Below are 26506 nucleotides of genomic sequence, written 5' to 3' on the forward strand. Positions count from 1 at the left end.
CAGGCCTACTATGGAGACGTAAAAAAAAAAGGCGTTTAATTTGGGCCTATGGGCTTCTTACCACTACGCATGTCTGTTTCTTCTCAGGACGCTACGGAACGCCATAATAAATCGTCAAGCTTCACCGGGAACTACAACTACCAGAATGCATTGTTTTGATAATCCGTGTTGCTGTCGGTAGCAATAAAAAACCAACAACATTCGAGCCTACGGAAGGCGAACGGCGCGACATATCGCAAGGCTCGTTGGGAATTGTAGTTTCGGAAGAAACTACGGTAGTGATCTGTCTTCCGCGAAACGCTATTGACTGAAAATAGCGGGCCTGAAGCAGGCGGATATTTTTTTTTTTAAATAAGAGTGGATAGGGAGTGATGCGGCGACGGCCCACTTGACTGAAGAAGAGAAAGCCCAAGTGGCGTGGCTGAGGCAATGGATGTGACCCAAGCCAAGCAAGAACATCTCTTGGCCTTGAAAGGTACTGCTAGGTTTTTGACTCCTTGCTACTGCTATGCTACTTGCCGCACCTGGTGCTCGTCGTGCTCTGATTTTCATCTGGTTTAGAGGAGAAAGGGCTAAGTTTGGTAGGATAACCGGTGTCCCACAAATGCGGGGTCGGTTTTTCTCTTGCTGGGCGCAAGGGCAGAAAAAGTAACGCCCTTCTTCCCACTTTTGGTGATACCTTATTCCCAGTCTTAATCTTTATTTATTGATTAGCCCTTGGGCCATATCAAAGTGCAGAGCTCCAGAAACAATTATTACAAAAATTTAGTAAAAACAATTTAAAATGAAATTGGAATAGGAATAAAACACGATTTAAATGTGTTCATTTTAAATTTCATTTAAAATGAAATTAGAGTAAAACACAATCTAAAATGAAATCAGAATAGAATACAATAATTTGAGATACAAATTAAATATGATTAAGATTATATTACAATGTCACTCCTGCATCTACCCAATCAGTCTTAAAACTACTATTAGAATTACATTATTAAATCAAATGCTCTTTCCTGCAATCTACCCCATTCTGCTGCACCAACTTTGTCCTTTTTTCCATCAATTTTATAGCAAATTTGGCAATCCATTTCACCAGCTGCAAGTTAGAACCTATCTCTTATTCGGGGCGGACGGTTGAGTGGGGGGGGGGCAGGGATGATTGGGTAAAAATGGGGAGGTGTGTGAGGCGCAATTCATTAACCTTGTTTCTCCCCTCCAATTTGGTCAGTGGGAAGGATCATTCTTCCTATGTGGCTGTGCAAAGGAGGCAGAAGTTGGCTCCTGGTGCTTCTTCTCATTTTAGCCATAACAGGAACAACAAGTCTGATGAGCAATTATACTATGGTTAGTTTATGAAAATAAAGCCAGCAATTTTGTATCTTCTTGGTTGGTTCTCCTGATAAATTATCTTTTTAGGGGTTGTGGATAAGAAACCCCAAATAAAGAACTTCATAACTCTGTTCTATAAAGCAAATGTAGATAGTCCTTAACCTACAACCTTTCATTTAGTGACTGCCCTGGGGAAAAGCGATGTATGACCGTGTTTCACACTTACTACCATTGCAGCATCCCCATGGTCATGTGATCAAAATTTGGTCACTTGGCAACTGGCTCATATTTATGACGGTTGCAATGTCCCGGGTCATGTGATTTTGCAACCTTCTGACAAACGGAGTCAATGGGGAAACCAGATTCACTTTACAGCCATGTTACTAACTGAAAACTGCAAGAAAGGTTGTAAAATTGAGCAAAATTCACTAAACAATTATCTCACTTAGCAATAGAAATTGTAGTCATAAATCAAAAACTATCTATATTAAACAGTTGCTTTCTGCAATACGACTTCACTCTTTCATCAAGCTTTGTACCGGAATAGAATTATATATGTTAACTTATGGATATTTCCCCAGCTTACTATTCTTAAAGAAAACAAAATGCTTTTATTGTTTTGAAATGCATAATTATTTGTTTATGTTAGCATTAAAATAATATATATTATTAATATGTGGTGTTAATATTACTATTATTACAGTAGTAGAACTAAGCTGTATTAATACAAAAATATTTTTATACATAGACATTTTTCTTTAAAATTATTACACCTTGCAGAGTATCCTACTCAGAAGGCAGTTTCCTGATGGGAAAACAGTATAACTTGGGATGACAAAAAGGCTTATGTGGGGCCCATGTATGGAAAAATTAGTTCCTTATTCGTGTATATTCTTTTCATTCACATTTTATATGCATGAAAATAGAAGTTTTCTGCTGCTTTTTTGATGATGAGCATACCTGATACAATGGTAATAGTTTTAGTGAGTTTAAATAATAAGTTTGGGGAGATTATGGGAAAAATTATTTAAATGCCTCTTTTAAATGCCTATTTTCAGTTTATTGAAAATTTAAGGTTTAAGGCTACAATCACTTTTAAAGGATTGTTGCCTCTAAAATCCTTCTATTCAAAAGCTAAGATAATTTATACTGAATCTTTTCAGAAATGTGGAAATATGTTGTATTTTTTTAGTGTGCCTGTACTAATGCTTAAAGCAGCTTGTCTAGCTTGTTTTTAGATGTTCTGGAACTATGACTCCCAGAATTCAAAGCCAGCATTAATAGAAAATCGGGGAATTCTCCCAGGTTGGAGGAGAGTGGCATAGAGAAGATATATATAGGGAAATTGTATGGCATAAAACTTAGTTTCACATTATATGTTTTGATTAACATAATGTATATATCCAGATACTGTATTGTTTTGATCATCCAGGAAATATCTGAACATTGAAAACAAAAGATACTATAGTTCCAACTCATTTGTTTCATATTGGTAACATAGAAACTCTTCTAATTTCAATGACAATAATAGAACTGCGAAGAAGCTGTTAATAAAACTGAGGGTGTCGTATACCATTTGAGGTATTTTCCCAAAAAGTATGTATTTACGGTAAATTAAATTAGTACAGTATTGACTAACAAAATCTCGGTGAATTTGATGGTAAAGTTGTTAGAGTATCTTATTACTTCTACTCTAGGTCCTGTTCTCAGCTGCACAGCACACAGAATAAGATTCTTTTGAGCAATAACATCTTGTTTGTTGAGACACGCCTGCCCAGAAAACTTTTAAAATAAGACATGGATTCCCACTGTACAAGGATGGAAATGGTTCTGCACTACCGAGCTCGGGAAAAGGACCCTGCAGCATTACAAAACATTGCAGAAGAAGCCTTGAAGAAATTTCCTAGGCGGCAGCTGCCAGTCTTCATACCCTGGTTTCCAAACACTTCATGTAAACTGCCTGTTAAACCTAAAAATGCTCCTCCAGTTGTTTCTGTTAGAGAAGTAGAACAAGTGAAACGATCTATTGCTACTTCAGAAACTATTTGCAATGCTTCCTTATGTTATAACAGTGCAGAAAGGCTTAAGGAATTTCAACCCAATATAAAAGCTGAACAGACTTTACACATTGAGCATGAAGAAACTGACTTGATCAATTTGGGAAAGCCATCAGGACACGGCAGAGGCAAGCTAAGGAGAACTTGGAGTGTTTCTCTACCCAGCTCCAAACTTAAAGACAGCATTCTTCCTTTATCTCTAGAATTGCAGAGAACTTTAAAAAAATTAAAGCTGCATGTATTCTATAGAGCGTGGTGGATAATAGAACCATCTATTTGTAACAACCAAGTTTTGGAAGACATTTGGATAAATCTTAATGGCATGATCAAACACAATGAACTTCCATCTTGTAACGCTACAATCCAGAGACATGAAAACCAGATTTTGATTTTTTGTGATATATTATACTGTGAACATGTTGCAAACAGCCTTAGAAAAAAATTAAACATTAAGGGAAAGATGAATCTGCTTGTTCACAAATATGGGATTATACATAGTTTCTAGTTTTTAACTAAAGCAAGGCCATATGCCACTTGGGGTCTGATAAACCAAAATATTTGCTGCTCTATATTTGCCAAACACATTCTTCCACTCACCCCTCTTCTCAACAAAGGACTAAACAGTAGGTAGCATTTACAGATGGTTAGTTGAGTATTAGGCGCAAAGTGATCTATTTCTTCTATTCCCTATGAAGCTAAAATCTAAATCCTGACTGTTTGTGCAGGCAACAAGCAAGGCTGTCTTTTTAAATATAATGCTAAATGAACTACAAATGGAATTTATGGATTTATTAGCTGTGCCTTCTGGCAGGATAAGTCAAGCAGAAGTAATCATGAAGCATGTGCTTGTATAAACCACTTTAATATTACATTTGGTGAATCATACTTTCTTATAAATGATAACAGACAAATACAAGACTGTTTATATTAAATGTTTCTAGTTAGTTCTGTAGGACTAAAAATATCAATATTTTTTTGAGTGCTAGAAATCCTTATTGTAGTCCCTCACATCATTTCTGAATTTACTGTTTAATTAAATGATTTTCTTAATATGATTCAGTCCATATGGTCAAGTGGTAATAAAACATATTTGCAAATGAATTGATTTCTACAAGATGTATTGTACTATAAGTTTTCCAAAGATACACAATTATTTCAGAAGAAGTCATTTGGAAGAATTATTCTGCATGTGAATAATTATGTTTAGAATCTTTGTTACTAGATCATTAAAATATTTGTGTATAAATATTAAATAATAAATACAAAAGCTATTTGTATCAATATTTCTGAGTTTTTAAAAAATTGTAATATATTTGATCCCAGCATTGGATTATTATTACAGTACTGTTAGGATAAGTAAGTATAGGCAATGAAGCTGGCAGTAAATTGAGAGAGGACAGAGTTACATGCTGTGAGGCCTTATTTAAGTTTCCTTGAATGTTCATTTTGAATTCTGCCTCAATTTATTGAACATTAGTATGCTTCCTCTTCCTTGGTCCAAGCATGTGCTGATCTTTTTTTATAAAATGTACAATTTGTTTGAATGAATAATTCATTGCAATTTAAAATACAAACTAACATGATATATAACACAGATTAATAAATAAAATGATTGTAATAGAATAATAAGGCAGTATTTAGGTTTTAAAATGTAAGTCAAAAGTTCACATGACTAATTCACATAAATCCTGCAGAAGTTATAAAAGTGCATTGTGTCTCCGTAGCTTTAAAACAAAATTTTGCAACCTGATAGTACATACTTTTGGAATCTCTGTATGCTAATAGATACTGAATGTGAGTAGTCTCATTAACTTTAATAAAGGCCTTTACCAAGAGTCAGTATAAAAAAATCTCAACATAAAACATGGAAAACTGTCTCAATCTTACCTGAGTTGATTGTTGTAACCTCTAGGGAGCTGAGATCTTAGGATACCTATGTTCTAAACGTGCTGAAAATAGAGAATTAAAGTGAGCTGAAGAAAATGCCCATTGTTGGATTACATGTTGCTTTACTATCATAGGAAATGATAATACATACTCCTGAGTCTGTAGAAGAGAGTCTTGTTTGCAATGCTCTTTTACTTTTGACATATAATTGCCTGATGATACTAATGAGAACAGCCCAGTGAGAGACATGTTAAGCTCTATATGAGCAAAGAAAATAACTAGCAAATTTGGATTTGAATCACTTCAACTTCTAATTTCAGTCTTTCATTAGGGACAAATCTAAAGATCAAATAAAGAGACCCACAATTAGAATAAAAGATAGTTGTTTTCTATGTAGTAAATTGTGTGATGATTCTTGCAACAAATAATATTATACATACAGATACAGATTAACAGAGTTGGAAGGGACCATGTAGATCATCTAGTCTAACCCCCCACCCAAGCAGAACCTACACCATTTTTGATGGATGGCAGTCCAGTCTCTTGGTTGACTGTTCTCACTGTCAGAAAATTTATCCTTATTTCCAGGTTGAATCTCTCAATCAGCTTCCATCCATTATTCCTTATCTAGCCTTCAAGTGCTTTGGAAAATAGCTTGACCCACTCCTCTCTGTGGCAGCCCTTCAAATATTGGAACATTGCTATCATGTCACCCCTGGTCCTTCATTAGACTAGCTATGCCCAGTTCCTGCAACCATTCATTGTATGTTTTAGCCTCCAGTCCCCTAATCATCTTGATTGCTCTTCTCAGCACTCTTTCTAGAGTCTCAACATCTTTTTTATAGTTTGGTGACCAAAACTGGATGCAGTACTAAAGCTTTATAGAATGGTAGTAGTACCTTGCTTGATCTTGACTGTGATTTGCTTAACCATGGCAAAAGAGATCATAAAATCTGGCATGATTCTCTTAACGACTTAGCAACATAAATTCTGGCCCCAGTTGCGGTTATACGTCGAGGACTACCCGTAATGAGTTCTTCCCACTTGGCCATTCATTGTCTTACAATTATGATATAACTGTTATATTATTCATCCCTACAATTAAGAACAGGGCTTAATTATCTTCCTCATAGTTTAGAGCCATTGACAAAAGTGCCAGGAACTGCTGGAAATCCCAAAGGTGCTTTTTCAGGAGGCAACTGGACTTTCTTGTTTCTTTTTGAAGACGTTTCACTTCTCATCCAAGAAGCTTCTTCAGCTCTGACAGGATAGTCAATGGAAGAGCTGAAGAAGCTTCTTGATGAGAAGTGAAACGTCTTCAAAAAGAAACAACAAGAAAGTCCAATTGCCTCCTGAAAAAGCACCTTTGGGACAATCATGACCTGGATGACTGAGCATCTCTACAGACTAAGCTGCTGCAAATTTTCACCCCAATTTAAACTACAGAGGGAAACTTCTGAACCATTAATTTGGATCACTGATTTAGCATTATTGCATTTTAAAAAAACCTTGGCATTTGCATGGTTTGTCTTACGTTTTACTAGTCAATTACATGAATGGTTGTTGCATTTCTATACAGGTAGTCCTCAATTTACAACAGTTCATTTAGTGACGGCACTGAAAAAGATGACTTATGACTGTTTTTCACACTTACAACCATTGCAGCATCCCCCATGGTCATGTGATCAAGATTTGGAAGCTTGATAACTGGTTCATATTTATGTTGGTTGCAGTGCCCTGGGGTCACGTGATTCCGTTGTGACCTTCTGACAAGCAAAGGTCAATGGGGAAGCAAGATTCACTTAACCGGGTTATTAACAACTGAAATGATTCACTTAACAACTGTGGCAAGAAAAGTCATAAAATGGGGCAAAACTCACTTAACAAATTTCTCACTTAGCAACATAAATTTTGGGATCAATTATAGTCATAAATTGAGGACTACCTGTACTTACTTTCTTGTTTTCTTTCTTTGTGAACTTGCTATCAATATTAAGCAAAAACTGAAACCTGTCAAAATGTTATTTTTTCTGTGTTTTGATTTTATATATATATGTAATGCTGCTCCTTGGATGATCTCTGTTAAAAATATGTCAATGTTTTAAGGCATTCTAATTTACAAAGGAATAAAATCTTCCAAATCTCATTGTGATGACAGATATTGAAAGACAAATTAATCAGATGCATATATTGATGCAACCATGAATCACAACTAACTCATAATTCCCCGTGTTAGTTGTCACCAACTTCAATGAAGAAAGTTAAGAAATATTAGACTTTCTTAGGACTTCAATTACACTCCACTTTCTCTATCTACACAGTTGTAATCTGGAAACACAGAAGTAGCAACAGCAATAGAACGTAGATTTATACACCGCTTCATAGTGCTTTATAGCCCTCTCTAAGCGGTTTACAGAGTCAGCCTAATGCCCCCAACAATCTGGGTCCTCATTTTACCAACCTCGGAAGGATGAAAGGCTGAGCCAACCTTGAATTGGTGAGAATTGAGTTGCCGAACTGCTGGCCAACAGCAGTCAGCAGAATTAGCCTGCAATACTGCATTCTAACCACTGTCCCTCCAGGGCTCTAACTGATAGAATGGTATTAACAGTAAAGAAAATTTTGTTCTCTTAATGTTTAAGAAATTATGCTGTCTTTTCTGTTTATGTTAATATATTCATCATTCATTATTACCTGGCTTTGAATACTATTCAGAAAAATGGAATCGTTACAGATAGATTTTTATATGAAAAAACATACAACTTACAGCCACAACAGTCAGAAAACAGCCACATACTATTTTCATATATGCCTTTTTCCCATGCATATTCTTGGATTTTGTTTATACCTTTTCTATTTAGCTCATTTTAGAAATTATTTAGCAAGGTGAGAAATGGACACCGTTCATTAAACAAAATATCTATTTCTCTTCAATTAGCAGAAGTCAATACACAGGCTTACCTAATTTTAGCCCTGCTTTTTAAAATGCCAAGGCAATGACTATTCAGTCTTATATTTTTGAAGATTGGGATTCCTTTACTATTTATATTCTATATTAAATTGATTTTGCTTTTTATGTTCACAGTAATGAGATTGACCAAGCCTACATTATTCACCAATATACCAGTGACTTGTGAAGAAAGAGATCTGCCAGGTAAATAAAGCTTTGTTGAAAAGTAGTTAAAACTGTTATTACATAATTAATTGTTTTTATTTATACACTAGGTTCTTAAATTCTGAAAAAGTAGTTTGGCTTTTACTTTAAAGCCAGTGAGCTTTCTCAGGCTCTGCTGGAATATGTTGTCTTCTTGTCACCACTGCCACTATGGACAAGTTGGGAGTGGATGAGTGGACAGGGCATAATAGGCAAAGCAAGTAATATTCATTCCCCAGAGTAAATTATCCTGCTGTTTTTCATTGCCAACAAAGAAGTATAAATGTCTTTATTAAATAAATTTAACTTGTCAGTTTTGAGTTAGAAATAAAACAAAGATAAAGGATTTTTTGGGGTGGGAGAGAAAGTCCAGTTGCCTTTTGAAAAGCATCTTTAGCACAATCATGACCTGAATAATTGAGATAGCTTTTCAAACTATCAAATATGAAATCACCCTGGTGCTGGCGCTTTTAGTTTAAACATTGACTTCTGTAATTAATACTCTGTGTATGTGTTTAAATATATGTGGAGTCCTTGAGCTGTGTTTGCTTTCATTTCATTAGCCAATTAGATAACATCATCAGTGCTAGTGAGTATGGGGTTTGCCCCCTCTTTATATATGGTAACTTCACCTGCCAATGTTGGGAGGGTTCTCCTTGGTAGTTTCTTGATTTTGATATTTTCTCCTTGATCGTTTGCCTGGTGTTAATTTCTGCTTATCTGGATATTGGCTGTTATCTGCTTGAGAATATGTGTTCTAATCTTTTAATTTCATTCTTAAGGGTTTTTTATTGTCTATTTTGAAAAGTGTGTAATATGCTTTATTTCTATGTGTCTATTGGTGGCTGATTTGTCTGAATGCCAAACTTCCAGGAATTCCCTAGCATTTTTGGATCTAGCTTAACAGCTTCCTGGTTGAAACTGGCTAAGATTGTTCATATGTTGTGAGATTAAGATTCCATTGTGTTTTCTAGCTGCTAGTTGGTATTCATGAATATGCTCTACATTTCTCCCGCTGTCTGTCCTACATGTTGATTGTTTCAGTCCTTACATTATATGTTGTAGATGACTCCTGTTTTTTTCTTCTTAGGCTACTGAGTCTTCTGGTTTACTTAAGGCATCTTGGAGAGTTTATGTGCCACATAAACTGTGCATTTGTAATAGTCTGTTGGTTGTTTCTGAGATTTTTTGATGTATGATAGTGTTATCCTTTTCATAGCCTGTGTGTTTCATAGCTTTAACACATACTCACACTAATGATGTTATCTAGTTGGGCACTGTAACTGATTGCAAGCAAAAACAAAAAACAAAAATGATCAAGCTCAGAGAGCACCAAGGATTCCACAGTTCAATTCTGAGCTACAGATATTCTATTTTATTGGTATAAATATATAAAAGATCTTTAATTAATTTGCATTCTAAATAGAGCTGACCTGACATAATTCTGTATTCTTCAGGAGATCTATTTAATCAATTAATGAAAGATGATCCTTCTACTGTAAAAGGAGCAGAAACATTAATGCTTGGAGAAATGTTGACGTTGCCTCAGAATTTTGGGTAAGAATTTGTACATAGATTTATGTACATTTATTGAGTTAATTATGCTTTCTGACTACAGGTAGTCCTCGACTTGCAATAGCTCATTTAATGACCCTTCGAAGTTACAACGCCACTGAAAAATGTGACTTATGACCATTTTTCATACTTATGACTATTGCAGCATCCCCATGGTCATGTGATTTACATTTGGATGCTTGACAACTGGTTAATATTTATGATGATTGCCGTATCCTAGGTCATGTGATCACCTTTTGTGACCTTCTGATAAGCAAAGTCAATGGGGAATCCATATTCACTTAATAACCATGTTCAGTACTTAACAACTGCAGTGATTCACTTATCAAGTGTGGCAAGAAAGGTAAAATGGGGCAAAATTCACTTAACAAATTTCTCACTTAGCAACATAAATTTTGGGCTCAATTGTGGTCGTAAGCCGAGGACTGCCTGTACATACTTAGTTGCATTTTTGAAAGGAGAAATCTCATAAACTAATTCAAATATTATTTTTCAAACACTATAAAAAGACTACATATGTTACTAACTTTTCAGCACAAGAATATCTGCTTTATTTTTGGTTACTATAGTTGTTATTTATTTATTTATTTATTTATTTATTTATTTATTTATTTATTTATTTATTTATTTATTTATTTATTGGTTCGATTTATAAGCTGCCCTTCTCTGGAGACTCAGGGCGGTTTACAATGTGTTAAGCAATAGCCTTTATACTTATAGTTGTTTTGTACAGTTAATGAAAAAAATTGAATCTTTATGTTCATTTTTAGTAGTGCAGTGAGACTCTTGAGATATTTCAACATTTTAATATTTGGAAGCGTTAGTCAAAGTGCTGTTGGATCAGACCAAAACATCTGGCATCCTGTATCCTGTGGTCAACCAGTTGCAGCTTGGAAGTTCAAAAACTATTTATATCGCATGGTATGATAGATACGATATAAATAGCTTTTTCCTTATATTGTTTCCTAGCAACTGGTGTGCATAGACAAGAATGTGACTAGTGGCTTTATTTTCCATATGTGTTTAATTTTTTTAACATTTGTGCTAATTCTCACACATTCATCCATATCATCTCCTTGTATTAATTCTGCTTTATTTTCAGTTGGTTTTGTCATACAACAAACTGCTATAGCTAAAATCTATATAAGACACAGGTTCATAATTACAGATTTAATCAGTTTCATCAGTGCTAACTGCATTAGCATAGCCTTCCTGCATTTGCTGTTCTTCAAGTTGTTGGGCATTAAGTGTCAGAATCTCTAATCAATGACATTGTTTGGGAACTGTATTATTTTGCAGACCAACATATCTGGAGGTCACTGACCAGGAAGAAGTATTACAGAAACTTTGGAAATCTTTCAGGGGTCGATTATCTAGTGACTGAACGTAAAGATGAATCAGCTAGAGAAAGGGGGAAAATGATTTTTAATTTTACTGTCTTTTCTCCTTTCTGTTTGAACAGAAATATATTCTTAGGAGAAACGTTTTCCAGCTACATTAGCGTTCATAATGACAGTCACCAAGTTGTAAAAGACATTTTGGTAAAGGTATGTTTCATTTTGTATAGTCAGTCTTAATACGTTAAAATTCTTCTATTTGTAATTTGTAAATTTATTTTGTCCACAAATGTGAGAAATTGTAAAGGCATGTTTCTTCTGTTTGTAGGAGAATTTTTAAAGAAAAACTGGAAAATACTTTGTTCTGCACTTTTCTTTCTTTTTAAAAGTGTAATCCGTTGGAAGTTCTATGGTGCAAGTTTTTTGTGTAATAAAACATGACAGGGACTGATTGGCCTCAGTGATGTTTTTGTAACAGATCTTCCCAGTACATTTTGCCCAAGAATTTAATTATGGGTAAACTGATGTGTAAAATGCTAACAGTTCAGTAATCTTAATAATCAAATTCGGTTATTGCTGGAATTCGGATCTACTTTGAATGAGAATTTTCTACTTAGTGAATATCCAGCTTTTGAGTTTATATGTTATTTAGATTTATTATATATTATTTAGATTTATGGCCCACCTTTCTTTCATGAACATAAGGCCACATATTTACCATTCTTTGCACTTATTTTTCGGGCGGAGCGGGACGGAAGGGGCTTCCGCAAGGTCACTTAGGAAATTTCTGTGGCTGAGTGTGAACTTAAGTCTGTTCTCTCTGGTGCCATTCCAGCACCTTAACCCCTATATCTTACCTGTTCCGATTTAACTATGACTGACATATATGTATTAGCCAGAATTAATATGAACTATATAGTAGATATATGTCAGTTTGACTATTTAAGCAGGATGGGCAAACTACAGTTCTGGGATTATCTGTGTCTCATGTGTTCTCCTTTTTTTGCAACCTTCAGAATCTTAATTCTGAATGCTGAAAAATTAACAACATTGCCACCTTCAAAGTGGTAGTAAATGCATGATAACTGTGCTGTAAATTGTAAAATAGGCATTCTGCTCAATTAAAAAAAAGAAAATGCCACCAAACTACTCCGCAAACCCAGCCCTGCCAACAGGCCATGGGCCACCTGCCAGCCATTTGCAGAGGTACAGCTCTTCACCACCAAATGCCCGTTTGTTTTTAGGCCAGGAAAAATCAGGTTTCATAATGTAGACAAATCATACTTATTGGATGACCTTAGTAAAATGCTATTGAATATGTCTTGTTCCATCTGTAAAATGGGAAGATGAGAATTTTCTAATGGAACAGTATTGACTTCTGTTTTTCTCTGAGCCAATCTACAATTGTGATACGACACTATTCATTTCTATGGGTGTCTTCCAAAATTTATTTAATCTTTTATTTAATGTGGTTTTTTTTCTTTTTTTCCTTTGTTCCAATTTCCAAGGCTGACCTACAGACAAGTTCACAACGCTTAAACCTTTCAGCCTCTAGTGCTGCAGTGGCAGAACTGAAGCAGGACTGTTGCATTGACGATGTAATCCACCATGAAGTAAAGGAAATAGGGACACATATGTGAGATATTTATTATTTTCTTATATTCTTAAGCACATACCCATTGTTTATATTTTGTAATAGATAGGCAGACAGGCAGGCAGATATATAACAGATATGCATTGTCCCTATCCCAAATAGTTAAAATCCATTGAACTCTTTGTGTCTTTCAGTTTGGTATGTGCCGTAAGCTATACCACACAGACTGGTGAAAAGATGTACTTCCGAAAGTTCTTCAAGTTCCAGGTATTGAAAATACAACTAGGGCTTTACACTATCAATAGCATCTCTTTATTCCCCAAACTCTCTTTCCCATCTTCTCAACATTGTATCTAATGTTTATAAGATAAATCTGGGAGGGGAGAATGTTCAGAATGTTGCATTTAATATTAGACTTGTCTGCACTACTTTGTATCAGTCCTAAAATAAACTACCAGGAAAAGGGTTTGATGCACATGAGGAGGGGAATCCAGAGGAGTATGCAGAGTTGGAACAAAGATCCATGATTGTGCTGGTGGGATACTAAATAATTTTCATCACTGTGTTATTCACTGTGCAAAGCTCATACACCTGGGCTACTTTTTCAGATTAATTATTACATTTTTAATCACTACTCCAACATAGATGAAGACAGAACAAAATTAGATTACATTTAATAAAAACTAAAGTTAAAATTGCATTATGTTCTCTTCCTCATATCCTAGAGTCAACTCATTTAAGGCTGGAAGATGCTACCGTCCATTGAGACTCAGTAACACCGTGTTTAGGAAATCTCTAGATTGTGTAACTGCCTCTACGGAAATAGTATAATATTTTCTGAAGATGATTGAAAGCTTCTATCCATACTGGTACTTTTTTCAAATAAGCCCAGTTTTCTATGACATGAAAGTTTCAGGGAAAGCTGGGCTTACTTGAAGCAAATCTTATTGAACCAACATGGATAAAAATGCTTGATCTTTGTATAAATCTTCATAACATTTTGGAATTGTAATAGAATTGGGGACAGCTTGAACTTTGTGAGAATGCTGAGAAAGGGAGCACTGACAGAAAAAGGTCCCTGATGAAGCACTTCTTAAGTGTAGGGAGGAATTTTTCCCCTCCCAGTCTTATTGAAAGAGCAGATGTTATTGAGAGAAGACAGCCTTGTGGATTCTGGATCCTGGGGCATGCAGGGCTTTAAAGGACAAAATCAGTACCTTGAATTGCACCAAAAGTCTATTGGTAACTAGTACAATTCTAAAGATGTCACATGGGAATATAATGTAGAACCTGTAGCTGTTTGAGCTAGTTCATTCTGAACTTGCTGTAACTTCCAAATGTTTTGAAGGGTATCCCTTCAAAAGAATTAATTCAAAGAATTAATAGTACTCATAAGATGATCAAGGCATGAATGACTATGAGGAAGGCCATCTGATCCAAGAAAAGTTGCAGTTGGTATACAAGATGTAATTATCTGAATTTTGCTCTTTGACAAGCAGCTATGAGTTCAGGAAAACTTGCAAACTGCATACCAGTTAAGCATGAGACAGCGCAACCCTTTCCAAAATTAAGGAGGAAATTCATTGGTCTCAAATGGCATCCAAACTCACAGCTATTCTGTCTTGCTAGAATTGTGTTTCAAACTGTTGCTCTCCATCCAGACTCTTACAGCCTCCTTAATAACATCTCCTGTTTGACTCAGATATATAGTTGGACTTAGAAAAACAAAAGCCAGTAAATAAATACCAGTGAAGGAATCTAGTAAATTTTCTGTTAGTGTTTATTTATTTTTTTTCTGCAGGTCCTTAAACCACTAGATGTTAAAACTAAATTCTACAATGCTGAGGTAAGTAGAAAATATTGGTTCCTTTAATGTACAATAATATAAGGAAATTTCTCTTAGGAATAGAAACTGTGGTGTCAGGATTTTTCTCCTGCATGAGAGAAACAAAGAAGCCCAGGTGCTTTTTTATGAATGTATCTGTTCATCCAGCATCTGCCTGTACTTAGGCATCTTCTTCCTATCATAAGGATAGTAAGGAAGTTTTGAATATAATTACTTTTATGGACTAAGAGAATACAAAATGATAATATCAGAAAACTAGGAAGAACATCAAACAAAATAATAATAATAATAAAAGAATGGTTTTAAAAGTAATTGAAAGAACAGTTCATTTAAATATACTTAGAGCTTATTTTGTTTAAATCTGTGTCAAATATCCCCAGTCATTTTGGGCCCAAAGAGCACATTTTGAAGTTTGACAGCATATTAAGCCACACTCACAAAATGTGAGGTGTGGTGGCCATGCCCAGTGATAAAGTATCAGGGTTGCTGAGGTTTTTCCTGAGCATCCTCAGAGAAGGAAATACAAAGGGTTTGAATGTTGTGCTTTTGAAACCAGCAATCACTGGACTTGTTTTATTAAGTTTTGCTAACTTTTCTTCTATAAATATATGTATCAGAAATTATTACATTCTTCTAACTTGGTTAAATGATTCAGGTGCTAACTGTGGGTACAGCCTAATACCTAAAAAAAAAAAATACCATACTCATTACTGCCTCAGGTTTTTTTTCCCCCTGCCTTTTTCAGCATTGTATTTTAGCCCCATTTTAAGAATGCTTCTGTGTGTATACAGATCCAGAAACATTCCTATAAATAACAAATTAGCTTATTCACTTTTTTATATCAAAGAATCTAATTTAATTTTAATTGAAAGAATCTAAATAATCAATACAACATGGAACCTGAGGAGCATCAAAGGTGTCTGTGACACAATGGAGCCTCTGGGGACCTTCGTATGAGGTTGCAAGTGTGAAAGATGTGCAAAATGGGAGTGTCAGTCCTGACAATAAGTTTATGTATGTTGGTTTTATAAAATAGTTACCTAGCAGGTGCTGTGACAATGCAATGTCTCTTTGGATGAGGGTGGGGGTGTGCATGGAAGGGTGTATCCCTATTTATAACTGAGCAAAAATTGCTGAGTACATACAATTTACTCCCTCCCTTTTTAATCTACCCATTTATAATTGCTATTCTGATATAATTATATGTTTTGATATGGGGAAAATGTTAAAAGTATTAAGTATTCATGCTCAACACTTCTCCTCAAAAGTGGACCTATATTCAGAATTATTACATAGAGAAAACTGGTCTTAGCAAGCAAGAAATAACATTTCTGTGATGTTTCTCAACTCTTGCCTGTTCCATAGCATTGCTGCCTCTCCTTATAAGGAAAGCTGCACCTGCCAAATTAAAGAGGAAAAAACAAAACTGTGACAGGAGACAAAAAATGGACAGTCTTCTGGCATCAGTCTGTTAATTTGATTTTCATAGGTCTTCTGCACAGTATTTGCAGAATATGGAGTGAGTGAGTGAATGAATGAATGAATGATTAACAACAGCTGCATACAGAAAAGGAAAATATGCCTCATCAATCTAAAGTAAGTTGGGAAATTGAAAGCAGTTTCATGTTTCAATGTATGTAATTGAGTGGAAGGTGCATTTTTTAAAATTACATTTCCTCAACAGTGCTTCCTGCAACTTTGCACTTCATTGTATACTTTAGAGAAGGAAATCATGTCTAAACAGATTTGGTTTCTCTTATGGACACCTTCCATGTTGAAAGACAGTGTACAAGACAAAACCCTAAAAGAAAAGAAACCCAGATACTTCCCATATAGAACCTCTTTTCTGAGCATGTACTAGTTTACCAGTGTGTTCACTGTCTTTACCATTCCACATATTTTTTTCCTTCGTTAAACCATTTGCTGGCACAAGTCTTATTTAAAAGTCAAATGTCTTATTAGTGATCCTTTTCATTTTACTGCAGTGTACATTTTTCTCTTACTAATGCTGTCTTGTTTAAATACACAAAAAAATGCAAAAATAATGCATTTTATTTGAAACGTGGTTATACTCCTCTTTTCTTTAACATTTAACCCTAAATTTTCTAATGTTTTTCTTTTTATTTTCCCATTAGAGTGACCTCAGTTCTGTGGTAATTTTTATTTATTATTTATAAATATGTATGTATGCTTGTCTTCTGTTTGTCTTTCTGCCTGTTACTAACATTTTGTTCTAATATAATGGAAAAGCAATGTTTGCTGTACTGACTCATAAATATTGCCTTTTGCTTTTTTTTGTTCTGGAATTTCAAAAAATGTTGGGTAAAGGTGGGGAGAAAGAAAAAATACCTCTCCAAATGCATTAACTCTTTCCTTGTTATCCATTGCTTTCATTAGTTTCCAGTAACATGCTCTCAAAAAAATATACTTTTTTTTTTTGCTTGAACATAGAGCAACACATGATATTCTCAAGGTACATTACACTACTGCAAGATTATATACATAAGGCTGTTTGTGTTTCATGGGCAAACAACACAATTTTAAATTGGAAATAAATTCACGTTCTCTAGAGAATATAGGCCTTCATACTTTTTAAGTATTATAACACTGGAAAATGTCCAGATTCTACTTGAAAAATTCTGAAGCCAAACAGGAATTTGAATAAAATTTTTGCTGTTTGATAGTAAGAACTACTGGTCTTACATTTTACATAGTCCTCTCTCATGATTAACAAAGCTAGAATAAATTAAGCAAAATGATAATGTATGTAAAATCAAAAAGATTGGGTGGAAAACATTAGCAAGGTTTTTGTGCTGACAAAAATAGAATGTTTGCATTGGGGTGGGGGGTGTCACAAAAGGTTTTCCCCCCATCCCCCAGTTACAAAAGATAAAGATTTGGGACAAATTGAAGCCTAAAAATTGCTATGAAACATATTTTCAGAGCATTGTGTCAAGCAGAAGTGTTTTTAAACAGAAATCTGTCAGCCATTTTACTTCCTCTTGTAATTTTTTGTATCCAGCCAAGAATTGAAATTTCTTTTATGTATATATCTTGCAGTTTGCCTCAGTTTGGATGGCCTGGGGAAAAAAGGTGTGTCTTGTTTTTTTGAGTAGCATGTAGTACATGCAGCCCATCATATAGACTTATATCATATTACATCATGGTTAGGTTTCTGTTATCTACTTTTTTTGTGAAGACACTGGATTGGAGGAGAGAGTCTTAAGATCTGTTGCATTTTTCTTCACATGCTTATGCTGCTTTTCAACTCCTAAACGCATGTGGCAATGTTTACTATAACATTACTGCAGTGTGATTTTATTTCAAATTTTAATAGATGTGGTGGAATCTACAAATTTGCTATGAAACATTTTGCTCCAATAAAGTTATTGCTAAGATTAATCAGTTCTTGCTTCATTGTATTCTGCTTTGCTTTTTCATTATATTACTTGATTTTGCTTTCTTCCCTCAACTGAATTATTGCTATTTTTTTTAATCGATTCTTTTTTAAATCTACTAGAGGGAAATATGGAAACCCCAGAGATTAGCAGTGAATTTATGAGATATTATTGCAGAATAGTAGAATGTTTTAAATATCAGATACTGGAAAATGTGGGAGCAATTAAGCTCAAATGGTTAAGAAGCAAGATAACTGAATTTGTCACTGGTGTTTTGCTTGACAAAGGCTGCATTCAAACAGCTCTCTATCTATGAAGATAGTATCTTCATGACCTCTTGAATGGTCCCCAATTCCTTGAATTCTTTCAGTGAGGTTAGGAAGGGGACAGAATTGACTACATTTTAGTATGGCACCCAAATCTTCATTAATCTTAACCCTGGGTAATGCAAGCAAGTCATAATTAGTGGTATAAAATTAGATTGATTCACATAACTGTAATTAATTTGAAATAACTCAGAAAACACATGGATTGTGTGCTAATCTAAAATGGGAAGAAGAGCTGTGTACAATTTCAAGGTGTACCTGAAAGGAAGGAGCTTGCTGTCCCAAAACCATATGCCCTGCAATTGTTTTGATAAAGTTTAATTGGGATTTAATATTAAAATCCAAACTGAGCCTATTTTTTCTTTTTTGCTGGTATCATGTCAATATCCAGGGATATTTGTTGTTATTCAGTTGCTAAGTGATATCTGACTCTTTGCAACCCCAAGGACCATACCCCACCGGACTCCCTTGTCTTCCACTATCTCCTGGAGTTTGCCTGAATTCATGTTCATCCCAGGATACCATAGACTAGAATTTACTGTGCAGTTTGCTACAATTATTCAACATGCTATTCTAACTATTTTTTTACACATTAAAAGGTAAAGGTAAAGGTTCCCCTCGCACATATGTGCTGGTCGTTCCTGACTTTAGGGGGCGGTGCTCATCTCCGTTTCAAAGCCAAAGAGCCAGCGCTGTCCGAAGACGTCTCCGTGGTCATGTGGCCGGCATGACTAAACGCCAAAGGCGCACGTAACGCTGTTACTTTCCCACCAAAGGTGGTCTCTATTTTTCTACTTGCATTTTTTTACGTGCTTTCGAACTGCTAGGTTGGCAGAAGCTGGGACAAGTAACGGGAGCTCACCCCATTATGCAGCACTAGGGATTCGAACCATTGAACTGCTGACCTTTCAATCGACAAGCTCAGTGTCATAGCCACTGAGCCACCGCGTCCCTTATTTTACACATTGGGGCTGTACAAATCCTTTAAAAGAGATGTTTTACAATGCACAGGAGCGCATATGAACCTCTTTTTTTTGAATCATCAAAGCAATGTGGTCTTTTTTATATGTATGCAGAGACAACCAGAAGCATCCTATGAAGCAGCCATGTGACAAGGGTTACTGCAGATTTCAAAGACCTTTTTTTAAAAAAGGATTTGCCTAGCCATAGAAAACATGTTGTGAAATTTTCCTTGCATATGTTTTGAAGAGCAGGGTGTGCATAATGAGACTTGATCAAGTAGCTATTTTCATCTCTACCATGCTAGCCTCTTTAATCACCAACAGGTTTTGATTTCAGCTTGAAAAAGCTAGCTTTTTTTTTTGCTTTGCAGCACTAAGCTCTTGGAGAGACTGAAAACAAAGAATTATTTTTGCTGCTAAGAGGAATCATGCAGTTCACATGCAAACATCCATGAATCTCTGCATACTGCTGTATAAATTATTATAATTATTTTTAAAACAGTGAACAGTGATTTATAAATATTTCAATCCTGAAGATGAATAGTTCTTGTTTATTTTTAAAGGAGACTCCTGTGTCTCCTTTAACTTCAAGTTTTATTTTGACATATAATTGAAATGATATAATTTATTGATGAACTTCATTAACTCTGTTAATGGACTTAATTAAAGATATTAATATCTGAACTAATTAATATAAGGAGATGTACTAGATTACATTAGTGCTACTCAGGTACTTTTGCATTCTGTCTGTGAAGAAACTGAAGAAACTCAGGCTAATATCCTCTGCACATTTACCTAGGGAGTTAGGTAATTACATCAAGTTGAGTTCACACACATAAAGACTGCATCTGCTGCATGGATTTTACCGTATGGCTTTGTCAGTAAATCTTTGTGAAAGGTGAGAAACAGCTTGGGCTTTTAAAATACATGTATTTTAAATCTCTTATGCTAAATTAGTCGTTTTGGCAGAGCCCACTAGTGTCCAACTATTCAATCATGGAAATAAAAGTAAGATCAGATGCTTATTGTTGGAAGTCTTAGAGCAAGATATAACAGTGAGATAATAAGAAAATTAACCTATGTGACAGGGCTCTTAGGGCTCCCTATAAGAGCTTCAGAAGAAATTCATAGGAATAAAATGTAAGAGTTAATAGTGATTATAGCATTTACGGTAACAGAGCTTCTGGGATAGTTGGTGTACTGTCAGAAACAGTGGCAAAGCTCCCCATTAATAATCCCATATTTTCTTCGTATGCAGTCCGATGTGTCACTGGCATGGCATGTGTACATATGCATTGCAGTCATTTCTCATTTCTTCAGCATACTTTCCTTTTTTTGACAAATTCTGAATTGATATGATTGTAGATTGATATGCAGACCTTATTACCATAAGCCAGAATAATTTAAGAAATTATCCCACATCCATTGTTCAGCACAATTCCAGTTGACTAACTTTTTTGCTTCTATTGCTCTCCTTTGGGATGAAGATTTTTCTCGCATTTAATTACTGTTACTTTGATTTTTCAGGCATGAAACTAACTGCGTATGTGGTTTAATGTTTTTCAAACCTTTAAAGTGCTGGAACTTTTCTCAGTTCAAACTACTCATTATTTTAAGCATTTTTTCTTGATTTTTCAGACTGATGAAGTGTTTTTGGAAGCTCAGATTCAGAATATCACAAGCTCCCCAATGTTTATGGAGAAGGTATCTTTAGAGCCTTCTATTATGTACAATGTAACAGAATTAAATACAGTCAACCATGTGGGGAACAGGTAAGAGACTTGTTTGTAGCCAGTCTTATTTGACTGTATTTACATTCACCTATAGAAAGCAAAAACATCTGTGTCTAATTGGAACTGTTTCAATATATGGGCTCTATGTACTGTGTATGCCTGTATTAAGAGTACTGAGTACTCTGAGTACACTGTATTAAGAGTACTGAAGGCAGTTTAGCATCAAATTGTCTATTTCTCCTTTAGATTTTAGATTTTCTTCCTTTCTCTAGGTTAACCTTCTAAGAATCATAAATGTTATGGTTGCGATTTTTTGGAACCCACTCACAAACATTTGGAGTTGTGAAGAACTTAGATTATAAAAGATATTGATCTACATAAAATGGACTGTTATGTAAAAACCTTAACCGTTTATTTAATTAAACGTTTTGCAGGATGAAGTGTGTCTCTCACTGGTATCAGAAATAAAAATGTGTTTTATATTCCTAAGCATTAAGTTTTTTACCTGTGTAAAATGTGATACAAACTTATTATTAGTGCCATTCTTTGGATTACAGTACCTCATTCAGACATAGAATAAATTTTATGTCTAAATACTCTGCATTTGTTAACATGTGAGGAAAACTAATATTTTAAAGGGTTTTTTAAAATAAATCTTTAAAACTTGGAATTCTTTTTAAAAACTCCTTAATTGCCACCATCTTTTAAATTCAAAGATTGTATTTAATATAAATATGATAAACAGACTTTTAACATTTATTATGTGTTGGTTAGCTATTTATCTTACCTTTCATTCAAGAGCACAAGACAACATGATACAAGGTTCCATCTTCCTATTTTTTTTCTCTCAGTGACACTTTGTGAGATAGGTTGGTGTTAGCTTTTTGCGATAGAACAGATACGAAAAAGGACTAGATGAACTAATTCTACTTTACTGTAAGGCTGTAATGTCAGGTTACCTTAACAGAGACTTGCAAGTCTGAAAAGGGAAGATTCCTTTTGAGACTCATTTGCCACCCTTTCTTATCATTTCCTAGGCAGCATCTCCACTCCCCCTCCCCCGCCCCACTTCTCCCAAGGCACTTCCACATACCTTTACAGTTGGGCTGAGAATGACTGGCCCAAAATCGTTTGGTGAGCCTCCATTGGGCTGGAGAGCCTTTGTTTCCTCATGCCAACCCAAACATTTAACCACTGAAGCATAGGGGCTTCCAATTTAACTTTGCATGATTTTGTTTTCCTTCTCTTTCTGTCAATTTATTTGCCATATTTGTAGACTGATTCCTAAATGAATTATCTAGAAGTCCAAATCTGAAGTATACGCTGAAGTGAATTTTTACTTTCCCTCCAGTGTGTCAACATTTGGTACAAGGACATACTTACAACCAATGGATACACGCCAGTATTTATATTGTCTGAAACCCAAGCAGGAATTTTCAGAAAAAGTTGGTGTTATTAAAGGTGTAACAGTTATTGGAAAGCTCGACATCGTATGGAAGACAAATTTGGGTGAAAGGGGAAGGTTGCAAACCAGCCAACTTCAAAGAATGGCAAGTCCTTTTTTATGATATTCTCTTTAAAGAAAACTAAGCTGCATTTTCTTTGCTGTGAACAGAAGGAAAAAAATGAAGGATCTGTCTGCTGATAATTCACACTGAGCATGATGAATATATGTTGTACATGATAAATTAGTGTCTTAATATTTACCTGGACCTGTATGTTATTTCAGAAAACACCTTTTTAGGTATATCTGAGCATCTTTATCTTCAATAACAATTTTCAGAAGTAGCAAAAAGCAAGTGATATAAGCTTTTTTCATTTGTCATCTGTTGTTAAAGAGTTGGATGAACATATCCCTTATTCTTAATTATTTCATTGTTTTCATTATCACAAGATGGCTCTGTAGGATGATGGCCATTTGCTTAAGTGCCTTTAAAAGGGATTAGACAGATTAATGAAGCATAGAACTATCTGTCTGTAATAGCTTGGATGTCTCAGTGGAGCTTCTGTATATAGAATCAATATCAGATGCTAGGAGGCAGCTAGTAGAAGAAAGTTATCACCTTTTTGCCTTGCTTGCAGGTTTCCCAGAAACCATTAGATAATCTAATATTTCCTAGTCCATTGGAACCATAATTGAAATAGGAATGTTTTACTGCTCTCATGCAAATGGCAGTACAATATTCTTAAAAAGAATTAAAACTTAATGTTATCTTTAAAACATAGTCCATGAGGAATAATAGCAGCTGGAGGATGCCATTAAAACAAACAGAAAATATAAATCTTGTAAATATTATATTAGATGTCTCCCTTTGTAAGAATGTATAGCTTACAACTGGTGACTAATGTACTATGATGATTCTAAGTATTTTTTAAAAAAGAATCTCAGGCAAGTTCCTCCTGCTTATAGCTAGCCAAAGGAAGGTAACAACTCTCAATGACATTTGCAGAGTTAATTTAATTTCTTACACTTTCATCCAAAGTACATTGAGGTTAGACAAAGTGCACAAAGGGATTTTTATTATGCTGTTTTTTTGCTAAGAGTTGAAAATGACTTGATGGCACATAAGAATGATCAATCATGCTTTCCTAAGCTTTTAATACTCCTTAGGCTCCAGGTTACGGTGATGTGAGGCTTTCATTGGAGACAATACCTGACACAGTCGGCCTGGAAGAGCCTTTCAACATCACTTGTAAAATAACAAACTGCAGGTAATGCAATACTTTCCCTTGCTCATTTGGACTTTCAGAATGCAATCCTTATTTTCAGTCAAAGGAAAAGCACTGGAGAGATAGCAATACAATAGCATTTATATACCACTTCACAGTGCTTTACAGCCCTCTCAAAGTGGTTTACAGATTCAGCATTTTGCCTCCAACAATCTGGGTCCTCATTTTACAGACCTCAGAAGGATGGAAGGCTGAGTCAACCTTGAGCCTGGTGAGATTCAAACTGCCAAATTACAGTCAGCCGGCAGTCAGCAGAAGTAGCCTGCAGTACTGCAGTCTAACCACTGCGCCACTGCAGTGTGTATGTCTCACTACATTTTGATCATTATTTTTAGATGCACAGTCCTCACCTAATGACCACAATTGGGACTAGCAAGGCTGTCACTAATCGATTCACTAGTTAATCAGATATCACAGGTCCATGACTTCTGATGTTACTGCCAGCTTCTCCATTGACTGTTAGTCAGAAGCCAGCAGTGAAGTGTACAAATGGCTGTCATGACCACGGGATGCTGTAGAGTTTGTAAATATCTGCTAGCAACAAAGCATCTGAATCTCAATCACATGACCTTACAATGGTCGTAAGTGTGAGGACTGGTCAACGTTACTTTTTCAGTGCCGTTGTAAATTTGAACGGTTGCTAAACCAGGCTGTGGTTAAGCGTGTTTGTACTAAAATATTAATGTTAGTATGACATTCACAAAATATATTCTTAATATTATGATTAAAACTATTGAAGCAATTGGTTCTTAGAAATATTTTTATAAATAGATTGCCAGTAATCCTACCTTCAATCATTCAGATTTAGAATCAGAAGTGATTTATTTCAGCAACAATGTTTGAGGCATATGTATTAATTGGAAGGATAACGTTTTTATTATTGGCTGGGTCCAAAATTAGTTTAATGTGATAACTTAGTTTACAGCATAGCTAGTGTGGTTGTAGCTTATTTAATAAACTATATCAAGTCATTTGCTTAACTGTGGTTCGTTGTTTAATAAGCCACAGTGGCTAGGTGCATATACCACACTAAGCCAAAAATAAGCAAACCACAGTATGATTTAGCATATTTGTAAAGAAGACTGGTATTTTTGCTGAGCTTTCCATTATGAATATGTAGAACTTGGTTTGTACAACTCATTAACTAAGATATGGATGAGATGTTTGTAGTTTAGTATGTTGTCAGAATCTAGCCATGTTTCGTGAACCAAGCTTTCATAGACATAATGTGTATATGTGACATGTATTCTGTTAACAAGACTAGCATTTTGTAGGAGCTAAGATACTTTGTCCCTTGCTTTAATACTTAATATTTAAATCAATTAAAATTTTCTAAAATTCACTCCTGGGTAGCATTTAAACCAAGCTTGGGAATCTCTTAATTCATCTGCATCCTATATTTCTTCTATTTCTTTAATACCATTTACAAACTCATAACCAAAACACTGAATTGTCAATATTTATGACTTCTCAAAATAGTGTGGTCTTTAGATTTAAATTTTCTCTCTCTGCCCCTGTATTTGAAATTCAGCATCACAGAAATGTGTGCATAAGATGAATGAATCATGACGCGTACCATCTAAAATTGCCAAAAAGAAAAACTGGTATAGTGAGAAAAGTGATATGAACTGGATCTTTTAAAAACTGGTATTTGTATTAAATTATACATGTACATTTTATCTAGCAGTGAAAGGACCATGGATCTAGTTTTGGAAATGTGCAATACTAATTCAATTCACTGGTGTGGTGTATCAGGAAGACAGCTGGGCAAACTGCATCCTACTTCATCACTATATTTGACGCTTACGCTGCTATCATCAGTACAGGGACTACAAGTAAGATATTAAAGTGGCTCTGATTTTAGCCTTATTTTATCTTCAATCACTTTAATCACTGTATCTATCCTTTCTTTCCATTTTAGAGTGTCTCTGGTTTAAGATTAACAGATACCTTTTTGAAAAGAACATATGAGTATGATGATATTGCTCAAGTCTGCGTGGTTTCTTCAAAATGAAAAAAAAATATTTTAAAAAAAATTCTTAAGTTTTGTGGACCAACTGTCTGACAACACTCTAATGAATCCAGAATACATCTAACTGTATCCAAGAGGAAAAAATGTTATTTAATAATTCTCCCATAAATGAACGTGACACTTCTGGAATGTTTAAAAATATATGCTAACCAATAATGTATATTTTAATCTATTTGGAAATAAAGACTTAGGCAACTTACACAACTATTTAATTGTGTTACATTTTTGTACAAAACATTTTCTAATATTTGCAGTATGATTTGTAATTCTTGGGGAAATAATTCTCTACATGGGAAGGGGACTAGAAACTTTTTCCCAGTCTTCATTTGGAAAAAACAGTATTCTATAAATGTAGGAACACAGATTTATAACTGTTATTTTAAAATTAAAGGATCAGTGGTTTGAACTATGTTATAGAGAATTATACAACATACTGTATATTGCATGAATCTAACTTTACATAGTTTTAACGCATGTGAACATAGAGTTGGAGAAATAGGTGGTTTGGGAAACAAATTTGATTTGGGAAAGAAACAAACATGTACATTT

The 26506-nt window shown here is 34.9% G+C and overlaps 2 protein-coding genes across 5 annotated transcripts; both read left to right on the plus strand.

Moving 5' to 3' along the window:
- The first annotated feature begins 34 nt into the window (after positions 1-34).
- TRAPPC13 (trafficking protein particle complex subunit 13) lies at positions 35-26161 on the plus strand. Of its 4 annotated transcripts, none has more exons than XM_034441004.2 (13): positions 88-475; positions 8356-8424; positions 9882-9981; positions 11462-11546; positions 12845-12972; positions 13125-13197; positions 14732-14776; positions 16912-16929; positions 21101-21234; positions 22547-22745; positions 23807-23907; positions 25610-25760; positions 25847-26161. In XM_034441004.2, the coding sequence occupies exons 1-13, from the start codon at positions 430-432 to the stop codon at positions 25937-25939; spliced, it is 1242 nt and encodes a 413-aa protein (XP_034296895.1). In that variant the 5' UTR covers positions 88-429; the 3' UTR covers positions 25940-26161. The 4 variants fall into 4 exon arrangements, with proteins under 4 accessions (XP_034296897.1, XP_034296895.1, XP_034296896.1 ...); XM_034441005.2 differs by having other exon boundaries at positions 25613-25760; XM_034441006.2 differs by lacking the exon at positions 16912-16929 and having other exon boundaries at positions 35-475.
- Positions 349-4666, plus strand: SHLD3 (shieldin complex subunit 3). Its single transcript, XM_034441012.2, has 2 exons — positions 349-475; positions 3024-4666. Exon 2 carries the CDS (start codon positions 3124-3126, stop codon positions 3886-3888), a length of 765 nt encoding a protein of 254 aa, XP_034296903.1. The 5' UTR covers positions 349-475; positions 3024-3123; the 3' UTR covers positions 3889-4666.
- Positions 26162-26506: the final 345 nt, after the last annotated feature.

This window comes from Pantherophis guttatus, chromosome 2 (assembly GCF_059756535.1).
Source record: "Pantherophis guttatus breed Tessera chromosome 2, ASM5975653v1, whole genome shotgun sequence".
NCBI lineage: Eukaryota > Metazoa > Chordata > Lepidosauria > Squamata > Colubridae > Pantherophis > Pantherophis guttatus.